This window comes from Papio anubis, chromosome 12, assembly GCF_008728515.1.
Source record: "Papio anubis isolate 15944 chromosome 12, Panubis1.0, whole genome shotgun sequence".
NCBI classification, from domain to species: Eukaryota; Metazoa; Chordata; class Mammalia; order Primates; family Cercopithecidae; genus Papio; species Papio anubis.
In genome coordinates this window covers 58,817,115-58,833,871 of record NC_044987.1, presented here as the reverse complement: position 1 = coordinate 58,833,871, position 16,757 = coordinate 58,817,115, and the positions used below count along the sequence as shown (strand labels likewise).

General features: G+C 57.1%; 1 protein-coding gene across 5 annotated transcripts in view; it reads right to left on the bottom strand.

The window, feature by feature from the left end:
- Positions 1 to 20: 20 nt before the first annotated feature.
- The window catches only part of GDPD5 (glycerophosphodiester phosphodiesterase domain containing 5), a 91,817-nt gene continuing 75,080 nt past the window's right edge, over positions 21 to 16,757 (bottom strand). For 4 of the 5 annotated variants that reach the window (XM_017948767.2, XM_017948769.2, XM_017948770.2 and 1 more), the window contains 12 exons: positions 14,958 to 15,056; positions 14,576 to 14,669; positions 14,040 to 14,185; positions 9,793 to 9,875; positions 8,501 to 8,651; positions 7,730 to 7,948; positions 7,013 to 7,170; positions 6,548 to 6,695; positions 5,254 to 5,336; positions 4,714 to 4,728; positions 2,302 to 2,414; positions 21 to 1,038 (listed from right to left, as the gene is read on the bottom strand). In XM_017948767.2, coding sequence (XP_017804256.1) covers positions 890 to 1,038; positions 2,302 to 2,414; positions 4,714 to 4,728; positions 5,254 to 5,336; positions 6,548 to 6,695; positions 7,013 to 7,170; positions 7,730 to 7,948; positions 8,501 to 8,651; positions 9,793 to 9,875; positions 14,040 to 14,185; positions 14,576 to 14,669; positions 14,958 to 15,056 — 1,458 coding nt within the window. In that variant the 3' untranslated portion in view covers positions 21 to 889. The remainder of the gene's footprint in view (positions 1,039 to 2,301; positions 2,415 to 4,713; positions 4,729 to 5,253; positions 5,337 to 6,547; positions 6,696 to 7,012; positions 7,171 to 7,729; positions 7,949 to 8,500; positions 8,652 to 9,792; positions 9,876 to 14,039; positions 14,186 to 14,575; positions 14,670 to 14,957; positions 15,057 to 16,757) is intronic. The other variant, XM_009186947.3, reaches the window with a different exon arrangement.

Here is a 16,757-nt window from a genome sequence, read left to right as displayed (position 1 = left end):
CAATTCAGAGACAACACACATCAAGATGGCAGCTTTAATCACATTGGCCGAGCCCCTTGGGTTCCCTCTGTGCAGGCCTACTTAGCCACACACCCACCGTGACCATGTCCAGAACACTTTTACCAGGTGGGCCCTGCCCTGTGGCCACTGATGTGGGAACCTGAGGTTAAATCAGTCTGTGGACTCCTGGGTTAGGGGACTCTTCTGCCCTGAGGTCTGCTGGACACTTCGGCATAGGATCCAGTAGCCCTGAGCTCACTCTTCTGGCCATCTCCAGCTGCTCCTAGGGAATGTGGCTCAGGTCTGCTCCTGGGACAGGGGGTTGGTGGTGGCATGAGGTGGACTGGGGAGGAGGACGTGTCTCCACACTGCAGCTGGCTTCCTCCTGGGCCGAACCTCCTTGTGCTTTGAGACTGACAGGAAGAGCAGAGTTGCTTCAGGTAGAGGCCCGGCCCAGGCCCTTGGGGCAGGATAAAAACAGAGAATTCAAGTGCCTCGGGGCACAGATAGGAGGACAGACGGCACAGGTGAGCATCCGCACCCTCCATTGCCACAGGGGGCATGGCATGGCCCATGACCCATCAAAGCTTCCAAGTCAGGATATAGGAGAGGGCCTCAGAAGAGGGGCCCAAGCCCTAGGCCCCACACCACCCAGAAGGAGCCCCAGGCCTGCAGGGGCATCTGAGAGGCTGGAGTCCTGGTCCAGCTGGGCCTCAGGGGGACACGGGAGTCCCCCTCAAGAGAGGCTGCGGCTGACAAGGGGCTGGAGCCCACAAGGAGGCTGTGGAGCCAGCTTCCAGAGCACTCCGAGTTCAGACACGCTTCCATCAGCTCTCCTAGGCTCCCCTGGCTTCTGTGTCAGGTACAGGTGGGACAGACATGTCTTCAGCTAACGCCCACTCCGCTCTGTGAGGGTCTTGGCGCGGCTGCCACCCCCTCGGGGGCCCACAGGGGTGGCGGTGCTGTTGGCATATGTGTCATAACTGTTGTCTGAACATACGGAGAGCACATCGGAGACCTCTACACCATCGCTGATTTCTGCTGGGCCAGAGGGAGACAGAATGTGAGTCGGGGAGGAGGCAGTCATAAGGATGGGTGACAGATGGGGCGGGAAGGCTGTACCACCCAGCTGGGCACTTGGAGGCTGATGAAACCACTGGGCTCAGGTCGACATTGAGCCTGGCACTCAAGGCCCCTTTGGTATCTGCCGAGCACTCTAGCTTCACCTTCATCTGCTGTCCCCTGGGACTTCACTTTGCAGTCACAGAAAACCACCTGTGTCCCTGAGCTTGGCACCCATGTGTCCACTCTCCTTAGGGCCTTTGCGTGTGTTGGCCCCTCTCTTAGGAGTGGCTGCCCCAACACCACCTCCTTTTCCTACAGTCTGGCTCAAGTCTTCTCATCTGCCACGGAGCCTCATCAGAGCCCTGGGCCGGGTTGGGGCCTCCTCATGGCAACCCCAGCCCCTGCTTCCCTCTGCCCTGGCCACATTCTGTATGGTTCCTGCCTGGGCCCCCAAAACACCTCAAGGACCAGGGTGGGTTCTGGGCATCTATGTCCCCAGGGCCTGGTAGAGTGCTGGGCACGGATCTGAGGCTCAAGAAAGCTCTGCTGAGTGGAGTTCGGCCCAATAGAGGGACACTTCATTCTTGGTGCCCAGGCAAGCAGTGCTCCCTTGCCACCTCTGCGCACATGCCGTGCCCACCTGGAATGCCCTTCCTTCCCTCAGCTCGCTTGGCCCTCAACTTGAAGCCATTACCCAGGCACCTCCTCTGCATCCTCCCCATCTCAGTGTATCAGGCACCCAAAGCATTCCTCACTGCCCAGGCAGCTCTGACCACGTCCTCCCCCACAGCACTGCCATCGCAGGAACTCGACTTTCCATGCCTCTGTTTACGTAGCTGCTGCTTCCATCAGACTGGGAATGTTGATAGGGACTGGCAAAGAGCAAGGGTGAGGCCAATATTGTAGGATCCAAGTATGAATCAGGCAAAGGGGGACGGGCCTTCAAAACAGACTCCTCTCCCTACCCCACCCCTGCCCACCAACCATGGCACTGACACCGAGCCATGGTGGATGACAGAGTGGATGACTGTGTGTGGGGGTGTGTGTTTTCACACATGTACTTATGCCTTTGTATGTGTGTGGGTATAATCCCGGTGGGTTTATGTATATCTGTGCCCTTGTCCCTACCCGTATGTGCCGCACGTGAATGTGTGCACATACACATCTGTTTGCATGTGGGGGTGCAGAAAGCTGGGCCCAGGGCCTGCCTCCCCACCTGTCTGCAGGGCTGTGTACCTGAGAAAATGAGCTTCTCCTTCATGATGCTGACGTCCCGGCTGGTCCGGCGCACTGCAGCGCTCAGCATGATCTGCTCAGGGTTGTAGCTTCGTATGCCACCCAGGCGCCACCTGCAGAGATGGCCCCGTGGGCATCAGGTCCCTCCTCACTCCTGCCTTGGAGCAGGGACTCTGCCTACTTCCAGAGCCTCTCTGGATGTGGCCTGAGAGACCAGCAGGACTCTTGTCCCACTGTACAAGGGGGAAATAAGCCCAGAGAGAGAGCAGAGTTGGGGCTCAAATCAGAGCCTACTGACTCTCGGCCAGGGCTCCCCGGCCTCCCTTTTACCTCCAGAGCCGTCAGTCAGCAGCCCTGGCCCAGGACTAGAGTTGGTTAGTTCTGTCTCAGGTGTCCCCAGTAATGCACCTGGCTCTCTTTGAATGGGACAGATTTGGGAGCAGGAGGAGCTTAGTAGGCATGACTCTGTTGTCCTAAGCTGGGGCACACACCAATCTCAGGGAGTCCAGCTGATGTCTCTTACAACTCTACCACCATGACCAGGCTAAGCGAAGCTATTGGGGAGACCCCCTGAGAGGGAGGGAAGGAAAGCAGGGGGGTGGGACCAGGTGGTAGGGGGCTTTGCCCAGAGCTGGTCTGCACAGGTTCCCAAGGCAAGGGGGTTAGAGTGACTTGGAGTGGGGCCAGCTGCTGCTCTGTCCTGACAGTCCTACTGGGGAGGGAGGTCAGAGCATGAATCCCCCTGATGGCTGAGACAGGTGCAAGGTAAAATTACTCAAGAGTGGGCTGGGAGGTGGAGCATGCACAGGGCATACAGGGACCAGGCACTAAGTGGAAAGGACTCATGTTTCTGAGCCCAGCCCAGGCCACTGTCTTCACTATTGTCATTCCTCTGAACTAGCCCCAGTTTCCTGACCTCTGAACTTAGACCTTTCCTGGGATCTAGGCAGAAGGATCACTGAACTCTCACCCCGTCCCCACCAAGAGAAGTGGGTGATCAGCTTGGGAACAAGAACCCAACTGTCTCAGGGACTGAACCCTGCTTGGGGGATGGAGGGAGTCAAGACTCCACAAGAAACCAATTGTGAGTTTCTAGATGGGGTCAGCGCAGCAGAAGCGGACAGACAGATGGACAGGTGGATGGATGGATGAACAGAGCAGGCAGACAAGGGGAAAGCAGGAGGCGGGGGGTAGCACAGACACCCTGGCGAGGCTGGCTGCCCTATGAATCGTTGAGGGCAGTGAGCAAATCTCTCTCTGTTCATCGCTGTGCCCCAGCACCATCAACGCCTGCCGTGTCCTGGCCGCCTGACCTGTACTTGTTGAGCGAATGAATGGAAATATAAGGTCCGCAGGGAAATGGTATCCTCCCCTGGCCTTGTCCCCCAGGGTCCCTTCCTCCATCAGGCCTCTCCTGATCCCCAGGAGACAATGACACTGCCCTGGCTGTGTCTGAGCAAACCCAGCATGTCTGTGCCAGCGGCTGAATCACCATGGGGCAGCCTCCCTGACACGCTCGGCTCCGCGTGAGAAGGCCCAACTCCTGCTGCAGACACAGCACCAGCACCAGCAGCCGGTGTGTGTGGATGTTGGTCAACTGGGCGGACAGAGGAATGACTCAGGGAGTGTCCCATAGCCAGACACAGCGTCTCCTCCTAGAAGCTGGTTGGTGAAGCTGCCTGACCCAGGAGGGGCTAAGGCACTAGAGGAAGGGAGACTTGGGTCCCTGAGTCTAGGTCTCATCCTGGAAATTCACGTCAAAACCCAGGACAGTGTCAGGCCAGGGTCTCTTGGCCAGGCACATCCAGAACAGGAAGCTCAGCCACTGTGGGGTCCTCTCGGGGGAACAAGGAAAAGGCTGTGTGTGGGGGGAGCAAAGCAGGGATGGGTGTCACAGATAGAATGTAAAGAAGAGAGAGAAAGAGATGGGAGAGGCAGAGAAAGGTAAACAGGAAGAGTGAACAGTGGGAAAGGCAGAGCCAGGGAGGGAGAAGATGGGAAGAGAGAGGCAGAAACTTGGTAGGGTCTGCCCTGGACAAGTGGTGAAGACCCCGGTGAGTGGGCCAGAGGCAGGGGGATACCGGTGCCCAGGTAGGGTCCCCTCCTCCAGAGGGAGACACTTTGGTACACAGAGAGGCCAGGTCAGGAAGCTGTCAAGGAAACACTGGTCCCCACCTGCAGAAACGGCCGTAGGAACAGGGAGCAGAGGGACACACACGGCAGTGGGACAGCAGGAGCAGAAAAGAGGATTGCAGGGGTAAGGGAGGCTTCAGGCAAGGGTGGTGTCTGCGAGGTGACCCAGGCACAGGGTTTGGTGCACGGCGGGTTTTTAGACAGAACTGGAGAAGGGGATGGCAAGAGGGAGAAAGAGGAACAGGAGGAGGAGGAGGAGGAAGACCACACCAGAATTACCTGATCAAGTGATAGCTGTGAGATGCCAGAGTGCAGCAGAGAGAGGGGGAGGGGGAGAGAGGAGGGACATGCGCCGATCAGAGCAGGATGGGACAGAGAGAGAACGTCAGTAAAGAATAAAATCCCAGCCCCTTGGTTCCTGGCTGGGTGGGGGCCCCGGGCTGGCCCTAGACCCTCCCTGGGACCAACCACACCTCCCCACTTCGAGCACACCTCAGCTATCTTGCTGAGGGCTGGTGGGAACCCATGCCCTGGCTAACGGATGAGCAGGCCAGCCTGGAGAGGAACTGAAATTCACCTAAGCCCACACAGCCACTCAAGGCGGAGCTTGGCTCTGCGCTCCCAGCTGCAAGTTCATTCCAGAAGCCACCCAGCCTCTGTCTGAGGCAGGATGGGGCCACCAGGGTCCTTCCTTCTCCCCTGGTCAGGCCCGCTCCTGGCTGAGGGCCCAGGGCTCAGGAGCAGGTTCACCTGGCTGGGGTAGGGGCTGGGCCTGCTGTAGGGTAGGGATGGCCACGGAAGTGGTCAGATCCTACTCACTTCTGGAGCACGAAGATGCCCACGATGAGGGTGAAGGAGACCAGGTCGGCAGTGACCCACATGAGACAGTACTCGTCCGGGGGCTGTGGACAGACGGCCCAAGGCCAACTTCCAGTCACGGCCAGTCCAGACTGAGGCTCCAGACTGAGGGTCCGTGGACCAGAGGACCCCACATGGCCACTGGCGAAGGGCAAGGGAGGACTCTGAGGGGCTCTGGGGGCTGAAGATTACATTTTGCAGGTGTGGGCTCCGGGCTCTATGGGCCTGGGGGCCGGGGCGTGTATGTGTACATGTGTGCACTCTCAGGGTAGGAGGGGATTATATGGTGCTAAGGGCAGAGGGGGCATGTGCTAGGCCTGCAGGGTCTGTGTGTCCAGCGGCCTCAAAGCAGGAGCCAGATACTAAAAGACATTGACCCTGCTCCTCCCTCCCTCCTGACTCTCATCCCATCGGTCTTGCCCCTTTCCCCAGGCTGCCTTCCCTTCACCCTCCTCTCCCACAGAACCATCCACATCTTAGGTCTGATTCATTGGCACTGCATTCTCTCAGCCATAAGGATACCCTCCATCTGCCTTCTGCATGCTCAGGGAGGTGGCAGTGGAGCCACCACCTATCTGCAGGTGCACAGTCAATCAGCTAAAATATTGTTTTACTTGCTGTTCTCTGAGCAAATTTTAATGTTTCCTATTCTTTTTTATTTTTATTTTTTGAGACAGGGTCTCACTTTGTCACCCAGGCTGGAGTGATCACAGCTCACTGCAGCCTCGACCTCCTGGGCTCAAGCAATCCTCCCACTGCAGCCTACCAAGTAGCTAGGACTACAGGTGTGTGCCACCATGGCCAGCAAATTATTATTATTATTATTATTTTGTAGACAGGGTCTCACTATGTTGCCCAGGCTAGTCTTGTACTCCCGGGCTCCAGTCATCATCCTGCCTCTGCTTCCCGAAATGCTGGGATTATAGGTGTGAGCCCCGCGCCCAGTCAATGCTTCCTATTCCGGTCCTGTTGTTACCCTCCAAACCAAAGAAACCCAAGCAGCTCTTTACTTCTCTAGAGCCCTTAGTGATGCTTTTCTCCCTGTGGATCAGGCCCAGGGTCCTCCCAATACCTTAGTGCAGATCCCAGATGCCATGAAATCCTCATGCCTCAAGCCTGCACCCCCACCACAGACTTCCCACCACGCCAGAGACCTCCCAGGGACAGCCCCAAGCACAGAGCTTGCTGAGTGGTCAGGGCAGGCCATAGGCAGCTCCAGCACTGCCCCCCAGGTGCCCTCTGCCCCCCAACTCACCATGATCCAGAGGGGGGAAGGCACCTGGGACAGGGTGTGGGAGTTGTCAGAGGTGACGGATGGGACCCCCGCACACCACAGCAGGGAGAAGAGCCACGGTGCATTGACTGTGTAGAGGTTCACACTCAGGTTCCAGGACGCGTAGTCCCTGTGAGGCAGGGGAGAGGCGGGTCAGCATGTGGACTCTGGCAGCTCCGGGCCCAGTGTGAGGGCTGGTAAAGCATGTCCTCTTCACCACTTCACAGCCATGCCCAGGGGAAGGAACGTCGGCTCCAGAGGGCCAAGCTCGGGGACAAGCCCGGGTCTGCCTGACATACTCTGTCGTCTTTGAACCATGTGTGCCCGATTCCTCTGTGTGCCCATCCCTCTGCCCAACTGTGTGTGTGTTTTGTGGGGCGGTGGTGGCAGGACTGAGAGAGACTCAGTCCCACCCTCTCCTGGAGGAGCCTGGGTCAGGGCAGGCACCTGAGCTCCTGGCGGGACACCTGAGTGTAGCGCAAGTTCAGCCGTTGGATGTGGCCTCTCCGCAGGCTGGTGACCGCCTCCTTGGAGCCCGATGTCTGCTGGAAGCCGGGAGCCACCTTCCGCACCAGGGGCCTCTGCCTGCTAGGCAGCCACATGACCTGCAGGCAGGAGAGAAGCAGCCTCGGACTTCTCTTCTGCACAATGGGTAAGAGTAGCTACCCCTCCTAGAGCACCCGTGGGGTTGAGAGACGGGACCTGGCAGGCAGTGAAAGCTTAGATGCAGTCATTAGCAGGGCAGGACTCAGTCCCAGCCAAGGCTGCAAAGCGCACTGGGAGCAACTCAGGAAGCTTCCCTTCTGGCCCGCTGCTAGTACGGGAGGGAAAACCCAAACAGCCACTACTCTGCACATGGCCACTAGCACTTAGTGTGCTGTCCTAAACTGATGTCAGATTTCTCTGGTCCCAAATTATTACACCACACAACAGGGCAACACTTCACTGAAATAACTTGACAGCCTGGACCTTTATACATTTTAAGGTGTTTTCTTGTTTTCCTCTTGTCCCATGATGACCCTGCCAGGGAAGTAAGGGGTGTGTGATCCCCATTTTACAAATGAGAAAGCTGAAGTCCGGAGTGCAACAGGGAGAGGCTATGCAGCAGCAGGGCTCTAGCCAGGCCAGAGCTCCCGGGAGCAGAGCTGCGCTGCAGGGCCTCACCTGGTGCTGGGGGAAGCCAGAGTGCAGCACGGCCTCCAGAGTCACGTTGAGGAAACTGTTGCGGTACGGGTGCTCCCGGGGCGGGTCACGCAGGTTGAGCAGCAGTGTGGCATTGCCCTTGGCCAGCTCCAGGAGCTCTGCCAGGCTGCAGATGGACTGGTTCTGGGCCTCTCTGTGATCGGAGGGTGACAGGGAGCTGGCTGTCCAGAAGGGGTCAGTCTGGCAGGGATAGGGACACACACATGGCTGCATCATCAGCCCTTTGGGGGCCCCCGTATACCCTTCTGGCAACCGAGCGTGGAGACCCCTGGGCTGCCAGAGGCTGCTGGGGTCGGCAGATTGATGGCTGTGGCCATGTGGAGGCTGTAGGAGGCCCCAGCCCTCACCTTTCTTCCCCACACCCTGCTTAGCAAGAGGACGGAGGACAGCTTACTTGGAATCGTGCCCAGACCCACGGCATTTCTCCTTCTAGAGCATTTCAGACCAGAAAGCCAACCCCTCTCTAGAGTTTTACAGAGTTAACAATTCTATTTACTGCTCTCGTCCCTGTCAACCTTTTATAGTAAGGGAAACGGACCCAGAACAAGCAGTGACAACCACGAGATCTGGCAGCCGTGGCAGGAGCCCAGGAGGCCACTAAGCAGCTTGGGTGGAGGTCGGGAAAGCCCTGTGAGTGGGGGTCTCGGAGCTGATGGCCACCCTTGCATCTCACTCCTTGCAGTCCCTGCTGGTGTTTTCCATGCCTAAGATTGGGGTCAGGTGCAGCCAGACCTTCAGGAACCACTGGCCAGCATTGAGTCTCTGCAGGGTGGTCCAGTTGAGCATGGAGGCAGGCCTGCGGGCCAGCTCTGGGAACTCCTCCTCCACGTTGGTGGTGCGCCGCAGGGTGGCGTCGTGCATGAGGAAGGGCACGCCGTCCAGGCTGCAGGGAGGATGGGGCCGTCGAGTCACTGACCCCCCAGATCCCTCACCTGCCCACCAATGATCGTCACCCCACACAGTCCTCCCCATCCAGCACAGGATCCCGGCTGGGCTGCCGCTCTCTGGGCCTCAGTCTCCCCATCTGCACAGGGAAGACAGTGGGCTGGTGGGTGACCCTGAAGGGCCAACGCCTTCTGGCTCTCTGTGAGGGTCAGATGGGGGTGGGGACTGCCAAGGAGGGAGGGCTGGGAAAAAAGCTGGACCTACTCTCTTAGCAGCCTTGGAAGGTAGGTGCTGCCTCATTTGATAATGGAGAAACTGAGGCTAAGAGAGGGAAGTGTCTAGCTCAAGGTCCACAGCCTGTAAGTGGTGGAACCTGGTTTGGAACCAAATCCCTGTGATGCTATGATGGGAACAGTGCAAATGTAGACCTCTTTGGCAAATTCCATCCGACCCCAATCCTTGTCTACTCTACCAGGGTTGCCAATAGCTCATATGGTGCCTTAGTGTGAAAAAGTAAAAGGCACCCGTGCCCTCTGTTCCTCAAGGCATTTTACCACCATCTGTTAGAAAGTTGTGATAAATACACACTTCTATGTCTATACTGGGAACAATGTCCTCATATATGTGATGCCCTTGTTCAGTACACAACCTGTACAACTATATATGACAGTCCTGCCCATCTTCTCTTCTCAGATAACCTGTTATGAGATTAGTATGGATTCTTCCTGCCATTTATACTAGTATCTACTTATATATATACAGGGAGAAAGTGTATATGTCACTTTTTTGTGGTCTTTTAAAACGTAACTGGGGTCACAGTGACTGTATCACTCTGCAACTTGCTTTGTTTCCCTCATGAGAGTGTTGGAGCTCTATCATACACAGCCATATAGATCTATTTTTCCCTGCAAGTGGCTCTGTGGCAGGGCTCCTGCTTGCACCAAGAGCATTTGTTCTTTCCTCTATTTTACGTCCTGGAGTCTGCAGGAACGGGGTGCCTGCCCTGCTGTGGATAATCTAAGCCCCCCTCCTCCCATCTCAGAGGCTCTGAGACCAGAGGTTCTCCCAGCAGAGACCCAGGTGGATGCTGATGTGTGTGGGAGGGGTTAGAGGAGCTATATCCCCTCCGCTACACCTACCTGATGGTAATATCAGCCTGGAGCCCATACAACTTCTGCTCGAGGGCCTTCCGGAAGGACATGAGCGTGTGCTCTGGAGCCAGCTGGGGAAGAAGGGGTGGTGAAGGGAGAGCCAAGATTCAGCTGATGTACTCTCCCCAGCCAATGGGAAGTCTTCCATGTTAGGAGGCTGGGCGAGGCCTGGTTCTAATTCTGGTTCCTCCACAGAGTAGCTATGTGACCCTGGGCACCCACTCAGCTTCTCTGAAGTTCAGCTTCCTCAACCCGGCTCTGGTTCTAGCCTTGACTCTGCCTTTAGCTATTGTTCTGACTTTGGGTATATTTCTCTGTGGATCTCAGTTTCCCCATGTGCCCTTAGAGATGTGTATTCATGAGGGTCCTTATGCCTAATTAGGACAGTTGGGGCTCTAAGCCTCCCTAATTCCATCTCATCTGAGGACTCTGTCATACCCTTTGCTGCCACTGGGGGTCAGCACCAAACCAAGGATTGGGCTAAGCCCAGGCCCATGAGGGATGGTCCCAGGGAAGAAGGGAGGGAGGATACCCCACCCCCCATCCCCGCCCCTGTCAGTGAAGGGGTGAGGTGGGAAGGATTCCCATGGCTGATCTCAGTCATTCCCACTGAAGACAATCCTATTCCTACCTTCTCTCCCTCTGGCCACGATGTTCCCCAGCCACTCCCCTCTTCTGTGACACAGCCTAGCACTGGGGAGCCAGGGAGTGGTGAGGGCTTTGGAACAGACTGAAAAGGTGCAATTCCACTTCCCAGACACAGAGCCGAGGCATCAGTTTCTTTAGCTATAAAATGGGCTAACACTATCAACCTCATAGGTGAGATAACAAATGTCAGAGACCCTAGTCCAGGACCGGGCACACAGCAGGGTCTCTGTAATGAGTTTCTTTCTTCCCCTGTCCCTGGCACACAGCACTCTTGGAGGACATGTTACCTGTCTCCCAGACCAGTGGGCTGTGTGAGGCACTCCCAGGGGGAGCAGGACTATAAAGGCATGAAGACAGAGGCACAGACTCAGTGGAATCCCACCCATCTCTAAATATCCTGTGGCCGGGCCTTCCACCAGTGACCACTTGACAGGGGTCCATGCTCCCTGCTGCATGGGCTGGGGCTGCAGAAAGCAGAAGCTTGGGAGGGGTTACGAAGACCCTCAGGGCAGAGGAAGTGTTTGGGAAGGGGAAAGTCTTTTTTGGAAGCTTTTAGACACAGTTAAGGTCTCTCTGGCTTAGGTGCTGGCCTCCTGGAGAAAGATGTGGAAACCTGGCCCTCCCTGGCCAGACTCAGGACTCCAGGAAGGCCCCAGAAGCATACATGTTGCTGGGGTGAATTCTTAGTCTCCATCTCAGAGCTTGCACCTGCCTCAGGCCTGTCCAAGTGGGGTTCTGTTGTCAGGAGGCAGTGCATGGGGGTGGGGGGTAGTTACTCAGGTGGGCAGGACACTATGGTTAAGAGACCTGGATTTATAAAACAGCAACTCAAAGTACTATTAAAAAAGAGTCCTAGCTTCAGAGTTAGTGCAATAGAATATTAAAGTACATGTACACCTACGCACAGAGGGACAGGCCCATCACATAGGGCAACAAATCCGGGGCACACAGTCTCAAGACCAGGATGTTGGCGAGGCCAGTGGCCTCAAGCCTGTAATCCCAGCACTTTGGGAGGCCGAGGCGGAGGATCGAGGTGGAGATCAGGGGACCATCCCTGGCTAACACAGTGAAACGCCTCTATAAAATACAAAAACTAGCGAGTGAGGTGGGGGTGCCTGTAGTCCCAACTATTCCGGGAGGCTGAGGCAGGAGAATGGGGCAGGGGAACGGGAGGCCGGAGCTTGCAGTGAGCTGAGACCTGGCCACAGCAGCCTCCAGCCTGAAGTGGGGCCGAGACTCGTCTCAAAAAAAAAAAAAAAAGACAGAGATGTACACTTGGGCCCTCCACACACAGACATGTGGATCCAGAGTCAGAGACCCCCAAGGCAATGCACAGGGACACACAGAGAGGACCCTTGCCAGCCCCTCAAAAACTACCTCCAGGGCATGATCACCCAGTTGCAGAATGTGAAAAATCCCGCAGGACAAATGACTCAGTTTCTCAGGACAAATAAACAGCCTAAGGGAAAAAAGGGAGGGATTTTGTTGCGGGCTATTTTTGAGACAGAGTTTCACTCTTGTTGCCCAGGCTGGAGTGCAATGGTGCAATCTCAGCTCAGTGCAACCTCTGCTTCCCGGGTTCAAGTGATTCTCCTGTCTCAGTCTCCTAAGTAGCTGGGATTACAGGCATGTGCCACCACACCAGCTAATGTTCTATTTTTAGTAGAGATGGGGTTTTTCCATGTTGGTCAGGCTGGTCTGGAACTCCTGACCTCAGGGGATCTGCCTGCCTCGGCCTCCCAAAGTGCTGGGATTATAGGCATGAGCCACCGAGCCCAGCGGGGGGATTGTTACAGACCAAAAGGCACTCCAGAGACACACCAACCAGATGCATGCTGTGGACCGCATTTGGATCCTGATTTTTAACAACTAAACTGTAAAAAGATATTTTTGAGACAATAAAGGGAAATTGAACATGGATTCTATTTTAGATAATATTAAGGAATCATTATCCTTAATATTGGCTGGGTGTAATAACAGCATTGTGGTTATGTATCTTTCTAAAGTCCTCATGTGTACAGATATATCCTGAAGTGCCTATGGGTAAGACGATGCGATGCCTAAGATTTGCTTTACTACCCCAGAAAAAAAAGTAGCAGACAGATGAAGCAAGAATGGCCAAATGTTGGTAAGTATGGGACTGGATTCATTACATCCTTCTTCATTATGTGAGTTGTTATACGCTTTTCTCCACTTCTACATATATTTGACCTTTTTCTACTAAAGAAAACCATCTTCACTGGGGCCCCCTCACACACCCACCTTCCTGCTTCAGCATACCACTTGTGTCCCCTGGCCACTGGAGGGAGCCCGGGAGATGGTAATCTGAGTCATGGAGACAGGAGAGGCCGTCATTCTGAGCCCCTCAGAAGAGTTCCCCTGTCCCTGCTGGGAAGGCTGGGCTCCAACTGATCCTCACAATAACCAGCAGCAGGGGCATCCATACCTTTGAGGCATAGAGTGGACTGGTGACCCCCTCCAAGATGCACAGGCAGCATGTGGCCAAACTGGACCCGAGATCCAGATCCCCACTGGCTGCCTCTGGGAGGGGCTGGGGTCAGCACGGGAGTCTGGCTCAGGGGCTGGAGTCTTATTGAGAAAATAACACCCACCACACGCAGGGGGCCAGACTTCCAGAGTGAGTGGCAGCCTGGCAGACCCAGCACCTCCTTCTAAAGCAGTTATGTGAGGCCCCCTTACTACCCTGAGGTCCCACAACAGCCTGAAACACTGGGAAGCCAAGCCCTCAGGAAGTGCCCACACCCCCGCCGCCTCAGCAGGGTGGGAGTGGTACTGCCTCTGTTGAGAAGCCCAGGGTTCAAGGCTTTCATGGAGGAAGAGACCCTGGTCCAGACAGATGGCCCTGCCCAAGGTAACAGCAGTGTCTACCTCTTACTTTCTGTGCGCCACATGCATATCTGGGCACTGCACACAGGCTACCTCCTGCTCCTCATAGTCCCACGGCAGGTGCTCTCTCTAATCCCATGGTACAAGACGAGGGAACCAGGCACAGAGATGGAAACTGTTGGGCCTCCCACAGCTGGTGAGGGGCTGTGCCGGGATGCTAACTCAGGCAGCACGGCTCTGGAGCCTGCCCTCTCACCGAAGCTCTCCTGCAGGGCCATGGGGTGCCCCAGTGGCAGAATGCGGCACTGACTTTGACCCCTTCCTCTCTCTCCAACTCAAGCCGGTTCAGCCATACTCACTGTCACAGTGGGCTCTGAGCTGCCTCCCAGCTCTCCTGGAGGGTTCTCCTGATGCCTGGTGGCAGCCCCCAGGCCCCACACTCAGCATCCGTCTCCTGGGCCTTCCTAACCTGCACCTGGGTCTAGCCTGGGCCTAAAACCCTCCTGCATCTTTGCAGGGCACTTAAGACAAAAGTGAAATCTTTTTAGGAAGACGCCTTCAGGATGCTTCAAGATGTGCTTCCATCCCAGCACTCCCGGCCTTTTTACCAATCCTTCCCATGCACCTCCCCTCAAAAAGCTACAGATGGTTGCTACTGTTACATATATCAATTTCCCAAGAAGGTCTCCCCCATCGCACCCCACCCCATGGGGCTGTTAGGACCCTGAGATGGCACTCACCATGGGGGCCCCACGGTGGCCAATGAGGGCGGGCTTGGGGCCAAGGTCCTTCTTCTCCATGATGCAGGGAGAAGAGATGGTGAGAGGGGCCAGGTAGAGGGCAAACACCACGGTGAAGAAGGTACAGAGAATGGTCACCTGGGAGGCTGCAGGTAAGGGGCCGTTAGTGCTGCCTGGTGAGCCCCGGGCAGGTTGGGGTGCAATGCTGGACCCCTCTACCCCCGGCCTGTCAGGATCCAGGTGCTCTTGGAGGCAGCCTTTATTCTTGCTGGGAAGGTGAACCCCGCCTCTAACTCACACAGATACACATGCATGCAGGCAGAGAGAGACATGGAGGAGGAATACAGTGTGAGGCCGACCGAAGCTGCGACCCTCCATGGACTCTGTGGGCCACTCTGAGGCAGGATCCCCCTCACTGAGTGCAGGGACCCCACCCCATCCCCAGGCCACCCAGGGAAAGCCCAGGTCATGGCAGCGCCAGCTGGTCTTGGCACCTGCAGGGATTGGAGGGGCAGGCCCTTCACAGTTCTACTCACAGGTCCGCTCTGCGCGGGCAAACTGTCCTGCCACAATCCAGGAGAGCACGGTGACTGCTGCCAGGGCCCCCACATGCAGGAATGGCGCTGTGCCCTGCGTGCAGGGAGAGGGAAGGGAGACCAATGACGCCCAGCTCTGCCCAGACCCTGTGTCACCAGCCTCCTACTTCTACCCATGGGCAGGCAACCCTGTCTCCATCTGCCAACTGAGGACACTGGGAGCCTCAGGACCCTGGCATCCTCCCTAGTTCTGACCTGCTCTGTGACTCTGGGCCCCTCCCTGCCCCTCTTTGGGCCTTGGTCTAGAGGAAGGGAAATGACAGAAAGGCTGTTGTTGTGAGGGTCCTGGGGGAGCAGCCACCCAGGCCCCCTCCCCACTCACCTGCAGGGAGATCAGCAGCACCTCCCACTCGTCCTCCCACAGCTGGGCCACGGCCGACATGGCCACCACTGTGGACGCCAGGATGACTACCAGCCCGATCTGGAGGGGGAAGAGACACCAGACAGACTCAGAGTGGGTGGGAGGGTTCCCAGTGTGTCTGAGAGAGGCACCAAAGGGAGAGACAGGGAGAGCAGGAGAGGCCAATGGAGCAGGGCAGAGGGGAGGGAGGAAAGAGACAGGCATGGGCTGCCAGGAAACCAGAGACCGGCAGACAGACATGGCAGGGAGAGACTGAGGCAGGAGGAGGCCGGCAGACCCAATGAGGAAGGGACAGTGAGAAATGAAAGGGAGGATGGGGACAGGAGGAGGAGGGAGCTGTGAGGAGGGAGAACATTCAGTAGGGATACCTCCCTGGGCCTGGCAGATTAGTCACACCCAAGGCAGATTAGTCACACCCTGCCCAGCCTCCCTGTGTTCTCAGCTTGGCACAGCAGAGGAGGAAACCCACTTGCCAAGGCCATGCCCAGGCCTTAGGGGAAGGAGGCTGAGGACCTGGGTCCACTGCAGGAGCCTGGAGTGTAGCCCAGCCTGGCACTCTGGGCTGGGCTCACAGTGGCACTTCAGGCAGGGGTGGGTGGTGAAACACAGCTCCACTTGCCCCATCTCCACGGTCTGCCCTCTCCCAGACTCCCAGCATCCAGGTCCACCGTGATGGGGGCCACCCTCCTTGCAGCCTCCAGAAGAAAGCAAAGCACAGCTCTCATGGAGGATGAGGTGGCACCTCCAAGGGACAGAGATCTCTAGGGACAGGGGAGACCTGAAATCTTCAACCACGCGAAGCTCAGCAGAGGTTTTCGGCTCCTTGGCCCCCAGCCCCTCGCCCCTGGCCGTGGATCTCACTCCACCCACCACCCTCCCCATCCCGAGGCCTGTCTCTCTAAAGCCCAGGTTGTGGCTCTCCTCCAAAGTCTCCCGCAGCTCCCAGTCTCTGCAAGGGTCAAAGCCGCCACCTCCGTCTCCCTGGTTTCTCTAGACTCGTCTCCCACCTCCCTCCAAAGTCCTGTCCTCCCACAGCACTGCCGGCTGCCCTGCCTCCCTGGAGCCATTCTCACTGCTGGCAGGGCCCTCACTCCCTTTCTCCCGAGGCAACTTTTCCCAGAGGCAGTAGCGGCCAAGAACCCTCTGACGCTGAGCAGGGACAGTGGCATTTCTAGACGATGAGCGTGGGGCGGTGGCCAGCATCTCCGCTCCCTGCCCAGGGACCTTCACTCGCTGGCGGGGAAGGCTGAGTCTCGCCTGGGATGAAGTTTCCCTTTGGGGGCTTTTCATTCCAGCCCATCAGCCTGGAAACTGATGGCTGTTCCCCCAAGAGACGCGAGTGAGGCCGAGACAGGTGAGCAGCTGGAGGGGCTGCGACATGCGGGCTCAGGGCTCAGGGCTCAGGGCTCAGGGCGGGAAGAGGCACAAGCGTGCCTGGGCCTGTGGGGGTGCTTCGCGTGGTCCCCAGGTTGGTTCAGCGGAGGTATGGGTATCCTCATCTCACACACGGGAAGCGAAGTTCGGGGAGCGGAACAGCTGGCTGCGGAGCTTCGAAGGGGCAGAACCAGAAGCGAACACCTTCTGCCCATCTCAGGGGGTGAGGGGGTGTGCGCTTTCTCTGACAGCACGCTGGGCTGTGCAGTCTCAGGGAGGCCCAGCCGCGCCTCCGAACCCCTGAGAACCCCGCCCTCGGCACTCAGGCCCCTCCTCCCGGCTGACCCCGGCGCGCAGCTGCCCCCTTGTGGCCATCGTGGGAGGAGG